The 11,908-nt window shown below is 48.3% G+C and overlaps 1 protein-coding gene across 1 annotated transcript in view; it reads left to right on the top strand.

Moving 5' to 3' along the window:
• Positions 1-203: 203 nt before the first annotated feature.
• The window catches only part of EHMT1 (euchromatic histone-lysine N-methyltransferase 1), a gene marked incomplete at its 5' end in the record, with an annotated part of 31,034 nt that continues 19,329 nt past the window's right edge, over positions 204-11,908 (top strand). Inside the window, 6 exons of the mRNA XM_010076386.1 lie at positions 204-386; positions 5,124-5,350; positions 6,057-6,221; positions 6,725-6,807; positions 8,120-8,226; positions 10,353-10,475. Coding sequence (XP_010074688.1) covers positions 204-386; positions 5,124-5,350; positions 6,057-6,221; positions 6,725-6,807; positions 8,120-8,226; positions 10,353-10,475 — 888 coding nt within the window. The remainder of the gene's footprint in view (positions 387-5,123; positions 5,351-6,056; positions 6,222-6,724; positions 6,808-8,119; positions 8,227-10,352; positions 10,476-11,908) is intronic.

The raw sequence follows: 11,908 nt of genomic DNA, 5'->3' as shown, positions 1-11,908 counted from the left end.
CTGGATTTCAGCAGAGTCATCTGTAGTGTGGCTGGACTTAAAAAAAAAAAGTACAGGATGCTTCTGCAAACTCCAACTGGTTTAAGAAAGGGGTCTTTTTTACAGGGTTTAGGTGATGCCTTGCAAGTGTTTCAGGACATGGAATGGGAAGATGCTGCAGGACATGGGTGGTGTTGATGGACTGATCCTTCCTCCTGGGAGAGAATGTAAGAGTTGTTTTACTGGTCTCCTGTACTGCAGGTCTTGCCAATGGTCCTGAAGCAATGGAAGTAGATGGTCTCCAGGAAGTCCCCCTCTGTAGCTGTCGAATGGAAACCCCCAAAAGCAGAGAGATCACCACGCTAGCCAACAACCAGTGCATGGCCACGGAGAGCGTGGATAATGAGGTACGAGCCTGTCTTTCAGCTTCTCGTAGACTTTTCTGCTGAGGACAGAAACATAAAGAATAAAAAGCTGTGCCGGGAACATGTGTGGGGTCACGCAGGGGCTCTGCAGCCTGCTAAACTGGGAAGCCACTGGTGTGCGGGAATGGCAGATCTCGCTCGCTAAACTGAGGGCTCCAGCGCTCTGCATGCATCGCACAGTTGGGTTGAAGCCACTCGTCTGCTCTTGGAGAGGCGCTGGGTGGATCTCTCCTGCTGGTCCTGGCCCGCGCGGCTGGATCGGGTTGATGTAACAGACGCGTTTGGGGCCAAGTGGGCTGAGATACGTTCACATGCATCAAAGTGAGAAAACCCAATCAGAGGAAACTTGGGGCTGGTTTCCCTTGACTGCGAAGGAGCTGATGCACACTTTTCCATAGCCAGCTCTTGAGTTTCAGGAACTTGGCATGCCTTCTGCCAGCTGTCTGCCCCAGCCTTCGTCTTTCCTCCTCCCTCGAGAAGCTTCTGTTACAAAGCTGCTGGCAGCCCTGCGCAGCCTCCAGGTCTGGCTGACTGGAAATGATTGCACTTGACGCCTTTCAGTCCATCACAACTGGGCTAGTTGGGCTCTACTGGTTCCAGAAATGTGGAAGGAAGTGGCAGAGTCTGGAAAGTGAGTCTGCAGGACAGGAACACGCTTGGTAGATTCTCCTTTTATTTAGAGGCACTTGGGTTTCTTTTAAACTTCAGCTGAGCCGTGGTCACGCTGCAGCCCTCTGCTACTTGCTGGTGGTAGGACAAGGAGTGAGAAGATCTCTAGTTCTCCTGTAGGATCCCAGGAGAAGAGTGGATGGAGGGAGAAAGGGATAATCAGATTTACAGCCCAGCTCTACTTCTGTTAGTAGGTGCCGGTACCTATGGAGAGAGGAATTTCCGTAGCTTTCCTTAAAGAGAGAATACCCTGGAGATACCTCTTACAGGAGAGACAGGGACCTCTGAGGTTTCTACATAAACAAAAGGGATATGAAAGAGGTTCTTCTCTGGTAGATGGTGGTTTGACAGTTCTGTCCTTGGGCATATCAGAGAGAGGAATAGCAAAGGCCATGCTTTATGTTAGGTTATTTTTCATGATGGAATAAGTGACTCATAGATGTTACAAGAATATTAGATGTGTGAATAGTGGGTTCTCCAGACTGTCATGTCCTTGGAGAATGTTATAAATAGTTATGAGCATCCTAAGGGTTGGAAAATAGCAATTAATCATTTTGTACTTTTTTAGAGTTTCTAACAAGTGATATAGTGTGACATTATAACGCAGGGACTTCCTCACACAAACAGTGCAGCTTTTCACCTGTAAATCCAATTTCCTCGGCTCATAAGTAAAAATCAATGCAATGGTCCTCTCCTGCCACCCCTGCAGCCCTGGGGTTGTGTGTGGCAGTCAGTCTGGCCAGGGTGTCCCAACCACAGGTAGCCTTTGCAGCTGGAATTTGGGTGAGCTGAATCAGAGCTGCTAGGCGTGAACGATGAGCCTAGGTTAAAATTGGTTCTTGTTTTCTGTAGCGGTGTTGATTCTGCAGGAGAAGGGGAGTTTTGAAAGAGAAAGTCTAGTTTTGTTGAGGAAAAAAGAGGCAAATGAAACCTCAGCTGGACCAGAGGGCCAGTCTGTTGGTGCTGAGCAGGCACGATGGTCCTGGCTGACTCCCCTGCTCATGGTGGCCAGTGCAGTTGAACCGTGCCCAGATTTTGGTAGGGACGTTTCCTTGTAGCAGCCTGTCACGGTGATATTGCTGGTTTATAAATGTCCTTTGCCAAGCACCTGGGGGAAGCAGGATTATTATCAAGAGGAACTTAGAGAATCCGAACAGCATCATGTCGTGCTAGCAGGTGGCAGCTGGGGTGTGAGAATGTCGTGGATGTGTGAACGGGGGCAGCGGGAGGAAGCGCTGATCCTCCCGACGCGGCAGAGCGAGTCGCCCTGGTTGGGAAAGGTGAACCGCAGTCATGGAGCCTGCTGTCATTGACAGAGCAAGGGGGTGCACGGGAAGACAGCTTTTTAAGCCATTGGTGAAATCCTTCAGAAAACATGCTCAAAATGTGACTTGAGTTGAGCTCTCGTGAAATCCTGGCTCTTCATCCCTGTGGTCTGGGCAGGGGCCAGTGCTGGAACCAGTACAGACGATAACTTCGCTGGCAACGCAGAGCAATTATTTTTCGCTTTATCTTCCTGTGACTTTTTACTTTTGAACAGTAACAAGATTTAGTGCGTATGGTCTTGTTCTTTTGGTCACCGGCACCTGCTCTTCCTGGCAAAAGCAGAGCCCGTGTTGTGTGAGTCAGGCCCCTGGGACTGCCCCTTCTGCAGCCGCTTGGCTCGTGCGTATTTCCAGTTCCCTTTTTTTTTTTTTTTTCTTGCAAGACACAAACGACTCGGGGTCCACATGCATGTTAGTTAGTAAATGATGCATTTCTTCCTGTGAGAGCAGCTTTCACAGCTTCCTGCTGTACTGCTAATGCTATCTGGCACACATTTGAATTACTGTGAAAAAGCCAGGGCTCATCAAAGCAGCGTGCAAAAATCTTCCTCCGCACGAGCACGGAGAGTGTTTTGGTCTCCAGTAATTTCATTTCCTTTAATTTCTCCTGTTCCAGCTGGGCCGATGCACAAACAGTGTGGTTAAGTATGAACTGATGCGCCCGTCTAACAAAGTCCAGCTTTTGGTGCTGTGTGAGGACCATAGAGGGAGGATGGTGAAACACCAGTGTTGCCCTGGCTGTGGATACTTTTGCACTGCAGTAAGTCCCTGCTCTCGATCTAGGGAAGGGGGTGCCTGGCGCAGGAGCTGGAAGAGCTGAAGGTGGAGATGGTACCTCAAGGGGTTTACTGACTTCCTGGCATCAACTCCACCTCGGTCCACAGCATGTCAGGTGGTGTTTTCAACAGAAATGTGTGTGAGGGTAGCTGCAATTGTCACCTTTATCGTCCTGGAGACCCCGAGGGGTGTCACTGAAGGGTTTCCACTGGGTTTTCGCATGGTGAAAGTCTTGCCTTAGGAATTTCTTTGGAACAAAGTTGTTGTGGTTTTTTTTTTCTTTCTCTGTACAGATCAACACATCAAAAATTGTATTAGCTTGGTTTGTAAATGAATCTGTATACACAAGAGTGGTTCTGTCCCCCAGCCTGCTCACAAGGGTTTAGATGGGGAACCTTAGTGGTGACACTGGAACAAGGCAGGGTTTGACATCTCCAGCTGCTTCTCCCACCTCTGCCACCGAGGCTTTTAATATCATTGGTCCAGTCCTTCAAGTCGTCAGCATCCTAGTTTCCCTGTTGGTAAAGCTGAAAAACACCAATTGAGGCCCTCACGGGGTGATGGGGAGGCTTAATTGTCTGGTGCTGGTGTTCTTCAAGATGACTCAACTCAAGATGCTACATAGGCTCAAGCGTTATTGTAACTGCAGTAAATGGAGCCACCCTGGGTGTTCATGCTGAGTCAAAGATCATTTAAAAGATAAAATCCTCAAAACTGTTCAAGGCATTTCGCAAAGCTGAAATAGAGTTAATTAGGTTGCTTAGAGTTAATTAGGTTGCTTGGGAGGACTGTGAATTCAAAAGAGTGGGTTTTAACTAGCCTTCCATAGAATCATAGAATTACAGAATGGTCTGGGGGGGAAGACCATCCAGTGCCACCCCCTGCCATGGGCAGGGACACCTCCCACTAGCCCAGGTTGCCCAAAGCCTCATCCAGCCTGGCCTTGAACCCCTCCAGGGATGGGGCATCCACAGCTTCTCTGGGCAACCTGGGCCACTGCCTCACCCCCTGCACAGGAAAACATTTCTTCCTCACATCTCATCTCCATCTCCCCTCTTTCAGCTTCAAACCGTTCTCCCTCATCCTGTCCCTCCACCCCTGATCCAGAGCCTCCCATCTCTCCTGTAGCCCCCTTTCAGCACTGGAGGCTGAGAGTTAAATATCAGTGAATGACATTTTGTGCCAACCTGGCCGTGAACCCCTCTGTTTCCCTACCTGCTCTTACATCTCCGAGTGACATGTCCCAGTTCACGCAGGTGAACCTGGGAGGGTCTGTGCCATCCGTCGCTGATAACAGCACAGCAGGGCTTCAGGTAGCACTGGTGGCACAGGGCAGTGAATTCTGGGGTGCCTCCAGTTCAGCTCAGAGGGCTTTGCTGGAAAGGGAAGTTAATTGTAAGACAAGTGCCCAAATCTGTTGAATGAGCAGTCAGCCACAGCATTGGGGTTAAACAGCACATGGGCTGGTCCAAGCAGAGAAGTCCATGCTTTAGGGTATATTGGGGTTAACAGCTGATTTAATTATACTCATGTAGGTTCTTGAATAGCTTGTGCGCAGCTTTATTTGGTAGTTTTAATGCTGGCTCAGCATGCAGGGCTGAAGTTTTCTTTTCTGATTTTGGGGCTGTCCTTACAGTACACTGGCACTTCTAGAAACATAAGAACTTCAAGTGTTAGAGGAAAGAGCTGGAAATTGGGACTTCTTCGTTCTGTTTCCCGAACACAATTAAAAAACTTGCTTTGCAGTCCCTAACCAAGTGAGTTTTTTCCCTGTTACCTTGGCTTTTTTCTCTTCTAAAGAAGTGGCAGTGCTTACTTACTGTACTGGAAGCGCCAGGGACAGGAGTGGTGATGAATGAAGTATTTAAGAGATCTGCGGATGAAGCATGTGGAAGGGGTAAGGCATGTAGTGACCCAGGTGTGAATTTCTTCTCTGTGGTTTTTTTAGGGCACTTTCATGGAGTGTCAGCCGGAGAGCAGCATCTCCCACCGTTTCCACAAGAATTGTGCCTCCCAGGTCAACGACATGAGCTACTGCCCACACTGCGGGGAAGACGCCTCCAAGGCAAAGGAGGTGACAATAGCAAAAGCCGACACAACCTCCACGGTGTCGCTGACCTACGAGCAGCAGAAACCAGCAGCTGTGGAGGGAAGGGCTGACACCACGACAGGGAGGTGAGCTTGGGGAGCATGTGGCGGTCTCAGACCTCGTGCCAGACCGTGCTTTACATTTCTTCCCTTGTGGTTCTCCTGATGGAGCAAAGCACTTTGTGGTCCTGCTCTGACGAGCCAAACTCTGCTGCAGGAGTCTGCAAGCGTGTTTTGTGTTGCTTGCTGTGTTGGAGAAGGGCGCAGCAGCTTTACGGTGAGCTGGGGCAGAGGCTATGAAGACAGGAGGGGTTTAGGAGTTAAACCCATTCCTTCCTCTTATTGTTAGGAGTGGAGTAACAGTGGAGTGAGTTGGTGTTGCCAGGTCTGGTAAGTGACAGGGAAATTCATGTGGTACCCAGCCATACAGCATCAATGGGCAGAGATAAAAAGAGATGATCAAAACGCAGAGGGAGACACAAATGAAGCCACCCCTGCCTTGAACAGTGCTTCGACTTCCCATCCCATCTGGTCTTATTCCGGTGGCTTTTCTGACTTGCCCCATGTTCCTTGGTTTCCTGTAGGACATCAAAATGTAATCATAGCACAGCACAGCTCATTTTTGGGGCAGGTTCTTACCAAAAAGGCTGTAAAATATATCGGTTTGTGTTTTGATTTCCCTTACACTTATCTGTACTTAAAATCCATTTCCTTTCCTTCTCTGGCCTAAGGTATGCACTGTTGTGTGTTTTTAATGGTTGTGCGTTGTCTCTCTCTCATTTTTCCTCTGCAGTGGCACTGGGACCCGGTTATCAGAGGAAGACAAGCCAGAAAGTTCGGCTCCTGAGGGGTTTGACATGGCTGGGTCTTCAGTTTTTCCAAAGCCTACTACCAGCCTGACCCAGGGACCAGTTAAAGAAACTCTGGAAAGTGCCCTAATTGCCCTGGACTCCGAAAAGTAAGAAAAAGACCGCTGGGTCTCTCCAGTGTCCAGCAAAGTTACTTAACCTAGAGAAGACTGAGATTTAGCTGGATTTTGGCCCCACTCAGACCTTTTTTTTTGTTCACTTCAGTCATTTGTCACCCCCAACAGATTACTGGTTCAAGGGAACAGTTCCAGCTCTAAATGTCTGATTGTTTTGTCTGGAGGATTTAGTTTTTCACTGGCTCTCCAGCTGCAGCTGTAACTGTGAGGAGTTCTCGTTCACAGTAGTAAGACCCAGAATTTGTTCATGAGCAGCTGAATAGATCCAGCCCTCGTTAGAACAAGGCTGGCTGTGGTTGGAGCTGGAAGTTGGAAGATGTTTTGGAGAGTTGTTGTTCTTGTGTTTTGCTGGCACCCTGGAGCTGTACTGAAGGAACAGACTTTGTCGTGCACGTGGGGTAGCGATGGGGTGGGGTGAAATGCCAGGAGTGTTTTTCAGTGAGTATTAATTGTGCCTCTTTTCCGCACTCCTGCAGACCCAAGAAGTTACGGTTCCATCCAAAGCAGTTGTACTTCTCTGCGAGGCAAGGAGAGCTGCAGAAAGTCCTGCTGATGCTGGGTAGGTGGCTCCTTCCCAGGACACTGCGTGTCTGGCAGCACTCCCAGCTCCTGCCAGGCAGCTGCCAGAGTCCAGTTCCCAGCATGGCAGCACGTCATATTCCCCACTGTCCCTTGGGAGGGGAGCTGGGGGAGAAAGGCACTTTGGCAAGTCATGTGTCGCTGGGAATGGCTTCATCTTTCTGTGAAATGTGGACCTGCTCCCTGCCTGGTTCTGCGTTTGGGCACGGTTTTATCCAGAGAAGCTCTTTCTGTCCCCAGGTGACCTACGTGTGATTTTTTGCAGTCCAGCAGAACTTTGCCTCTCCGTGCAATGGGATAGTTGGGTATTTTCATCCAGTGGGGAGGTAAAAAGATGTGAGTCAGCGTGAGCAAGAGCCATCAGCCAGAGAGCAGAAAGGAAGAGCTTTTCAGTACACAGGGTTTGGTTTGGGGGTGCATAGTTGTCTATCACCAGATGACTTTGAGCTGCTGAGCTTGTTCATACCAACAAATATTCCCAAGGATCTCCCCCTTTGAAGGACACAATGTTTCTTTGGGATTGTTTCCTTTCTACTCCAGTACTTTGCAGTACATTTTTGGATGCTTTCTGTTCTTTTCATTTATCAGATTCTTCTGTTTTCTTCTGGCAAATGTTAGCTTCATTGTTTGTGTCTTCAATAGCACAAAACCGCTATTCATTGATATTTAACTACGGCCTCATCATGTGCAACATGTTATCATGCCCAGACATCTTTGTCTGGCTGTCATCATCATCTGCCAGTCTTTGCACAGCTGTGAGAATTTCTGGCCAGATCCCGAGCTCGTGTTAGTTGGAGAAGCTTGATCTGCTTTGTAGCCCTGTGTTTGCAGGGATGCAACGAGGATCACTAATATTAATTGCAGTTAATAGTGGTGAGACAGAAAGGCCAGGTAGGACTGACTTTTTCTTGTTTCCAACTTCTGTGTTGCTTGAAACAAAGCAGGTTTTTTTTTTCCTTTTTATCCATGTGTGGTGTTGGTTGTTTTTGTTGTCCTGAGAGATGGGGAATGGTGAATCTGAGGGAGATGGCCTGTGTAGAAACTGTAATGCTTTCACGGTATTAAATTCTGTGATGTTTCTGAAGCTCTTGGTTTGAGGGCTGTTGCATATTGAATGTCCTTGGGACTAACCTGAGAGCCTTCTGCCTTGAATGTGTAGTGAGTGGTGAGAAGGGCTGAGGATGGGCTGGGAACCCGTCCTTTAAAAGCCTTTAGCTGAGACCTGGTTCTCCTGTTACGCTTTTCTCTTATCTCTGAATTGTGGTTGAAAGCATCTCTGCTCTGTTTTTCAGTGGATGGAATTGACCCTAATTTTAAAATGGAGCATCAGAGTAAGAGAACCCCTCTCCATGCTGCCGCCGAGTCTGGCCACGTGGACATCTGCCATATGCTGATTCAGGTCTGTCTCCGCTTACGTTCTTCTGTACAAGCAATTTTCTGTGGTTTTTGGTCTCCTGCCCCAGATGGCTAAAGCACACTTGGAAATCAGCGCTGAAACGTCTGTCCTATAAAAACCTCCTTGTTCTCAGGGTTTGCTGGGGGAGGAGCAGTGGTGGAGAGTAGCGGGAGGTCTCGGAGGACATGACTGAAGCTATCTGTCTAGACTGTTCTCCAAGGAAGCTTCACTGTCCGGGCAATGAGCACCTGAAGCTTCGCTGCAGGGCAGTGTGGGGCATGTGGAAGCTCTGCGCCCAAGCACCCCCAGCGAGCAGGGCGCTGCTGACCGCTGGCAGGCTGCGGGGATGTCCAGCCTGCTGCCAGGTTGCTCTTTGTGATGAAGGCAGGTCGGCTCTGGAGCCTCCAGACTAGCAGACTCTGTCGTTCCTTTTGTCAAAACCTTAAGGAAGAAATGTTTTCCTGTGCGGGGGGTGAGGCAGTGGCCCAGGTTGCCCAGAGAAGCTGTGGATGCCCCATCCCTGGAGGGGTTCAAGGCCAGGCTGGATGAGGCTTTGGGCAACCTGGGCTGGTGGGAGGTGTCCCTGCCCATGGCAGGGGGTGGCACTGGATGGGCTTTAAGGTCCCTTCCAGCCCAAACCATCCTGTGAGTCTATGATTCTATGAACCTGAGCAGGATTTTCCTCTACAGTGTAAATATCTCACATGTGGAAAGGAGAGAAGGAAAGATGCGAGTTTGGCTTATTGTCTGAGATTTGGGTTCTAATTGAGGGAAGATGGTCAAAGACATAGGGGTGCTTTTATTGAACCCACTCCAAAATGATGTGAAGAAAAAAGGATTTAAGAAGTTATCGTTTTTCTTTTTTGTACTGGCTGGCATACATCTTCTGGAGTGACTGGAAGTATGTTTTGTTTACCCTGTGTGACTGGGAAACCTTAAAGGGCTTTTGAGAAAGCAGCAGTACCACGTCTTTGAGAATGAGCCTGCTGGGATGCTGCGTCTCAGCATCTGGAGTGGGAGGCTTTCAAAGTGCTGTGTGAATTTGCAGCTCTGAGCCTACCCTGCTGCTCCTGCTCACTTAAGTTACTGTGTGTGAAGTTAATGGAATGATTCGTATGAGTAAAAAGGAGCAAAATTTGTGAGATATTGCAAACAATTTGAATTGAGCATCAGTAGGGTTGGTTTGTTTCCTAAATCCTTCATCTTCATGTCTCTTCCCTGCTGTCTGGCTACTGTAGAATGTCCCCAGCTTGTTAAACTTGCAACGCCTCACCTCTGGTCTGGTTTAAATAGCTGAGCTATTTAAAATTAATCAAAACAAACGCATTCAGTGGGAGGCACCTGAAAGCAATGGAGCCAACTTTTTGTGCCAGGTGAACCTGAGTCAGCGTGGCGCTGCTGCCAGCAGGTCTGTGCTTCCCGCGTGTCTGTGTGTGTGTGTGGCCTCTCGGAGATTGGCTTTGGGCTGTAAAGTATTGGGTGGGTTACCGAGCTAAGCCAAAGAGTTAAAGCAGGCAAGATACATGAGACAGTAGCATTGTGGAAAAAAGTAAGATTTTGGTCCAAGGCACTCCGTGTTGAACTGCACATACGCTCAGAGACCTCTGTGGAAGTGTTTCTGTTGACTTCAATGGCAATAGTTAGCCAGTCTCCAGAGTTTTTTTTACAGCTCCGACTGCTGTTGCAGTCAGCAAGATGTTCCTGCTGCTTGTGACATGGGGAAGAGCTGGTTGTTTCATTCATTGTGTCTGTAGAAATGATAGAGCAGGGAAAACAAAGCTGCTGGAAAAAGGAGGAGGATGATTTTTCCAAAGTATTACAGAAGCAATATTAGAAAGTAGCAGTACAAATGCATTGATAACGAGTTATTTAATACCAGCTTCCTTGTGCCCCAGTTACTGCTGTAGAAGGCAGGAGAGAAGGCAGGCAGCGTGTGCTGCTTTCCAAAACAGGTGAAGTTGGACTGCCTTCTTCCCTTTTATTCCTTTTTTTTTTTTCTTCTTCCCCCCTACTTAATGTGGCTAAATCTCAGGAAAAAAACTTGCTACTGAATCTCTACTCCCACATCCTTCCTCTGCTAACCAGTGATGATTATAACCGTCCTTGTGCTTGCCTTGGTCTCTTCCCAGGCTGGTGCTAATATAGACACCTGCTCTGAAGATCAGAGGACCCCACTGATGGAAGCAGCAGAGAACAACCATCTGGAAACTGTGAAATACCTTATCAAGGCTGGAGCACTAGTAGATCCTAAGGTAGCAGTTCATTCCTTATCCTTTTCTCCTGAATAAGTCTCTGTCCACCATTTCTTTCTTGATAGGTTTTAAGTCTTGCGCAGGCAGAGGGGAAGCTTGTCCTGGGCACGAAGGCTTGGCAAGGCTGTGGTTGTGGGTAGTGTCATTTCAATGGTGCAGTGTCCTGACTGGGAGCAGTTTGGGGCAAGTGCTGCCACTTGGCTACATGCGTTTGTGGCACTAAGTGTAGGGGCTATTTGGTTTCACATGGGGCCACTAAGTATTAGTGTCACAAATCCATTGTGGTGAATTTGGAGTTTGATTTCGGAGTTTCCTTCTCTATAGACTCTAATAATGAGAATTTTGGGGTGGCATTTTAAAATGTGCTGGTAATTAGATGCTTGCCGAGCCAACAAAAATGACAGAGGAAGCTTTGCTTTCCAAAGGACTGATGTGCGGTTTCTTGCAGTCACACTGCCGTGGCAAAACCGGACCCCATCTTTAAACCCTACCCTTTAATTTCAACCAACACAATAAAATGCAGCTGTCCATTTGCCTTTAGCATGCTCTGGTTGCTTTGCAATCTTGGAAAATACACAAATCGTTTATTAGTCCCATAAATCAGATGCTATTTGAAGCACAGGAACCCTCCCCATGTGAACTTCTTATTGTTACAACCTGCTGCTGCTGGCACGCTCCTCTGCGGTCGCTGGGGAGTGCGGCAGGGCTGGGATGCTCTTTTCACAAAGGAAGTGGCAGAGCCAGGAGGATTGCACAAGATATCAAGTGCTGCCCACCCCAAGCTTTAAATAGATCCTTGGGATCCTGGTTCTGAGCTGGGAATTGGGAAGGGACAGGACAGGCAAGTGTGGGTTCATGCTGGCCGCTGTTCCAAGTGTCCTGGAGCAATCCAGCCATCTCTCACCCGATCTATTCCTGTGGAAGAGAAAAGAAGGTTTTTTGCTTCTAGAGGTAAAGGGAAGGAAAAAAAATCCTGAGCTTGCAAATGCAAATTAGAAGCCTGAGATCACGTCTGAAGTCTAGACTAGTTTATTATGTTAATTAGTTTCTTGCACCAAATTAGTCATCTTTTTGAAAGCAGCAACATTGCAGTTTAAAATCAGCTCCAGCCATTTCGATGAGAAATCTGGAGTTCAAGTGCTGCGGGTGTGTGCGGAGCCTGCCCAGCCCGGCCCTGCGGCACTGCGGGTGAGGGGATGCTGAGGACGGAGAGGGGGTGTGTGGGTGGGGGTTTCTCAGACCCCAGGGTGAAGCTGTTGATCCAGTTAATAGGACATAAAAACCTCACTCAAGACGTGCAGAAACTTTATCTTAAAATCTACCTGCTCTCCATAGGGTTGAGAAGATGCGCTTGGCTCATGCTAACCTAAGGGGAGAGCAGTGGCACTAGACAGATGTGACAGGCACTTCTGGGGGTGTAGAAACCACCACTT

This window comes from Pterocles gutturalis, unplaced genomic scaffold (genome assembly GCF_000699245.1).
Source record: "Pterocles gutturalis isolate BGI_N339 unplaced genomic scaffold, ASM69924v1 scaffold27108, whole genome shotgun sequence".
Taxonomy (NCBI): Eukaryota; Metazoa; Chordata; class Aves; order Pterocliformes; family Pteroclidae; genus Pterocles; species Pterocles gutturalis.
The sequence above is the reverse complement of the archived record's forward strand: the minus strand, read 5'-3'. Positions and strand labels throughout refer to the sequence as shown.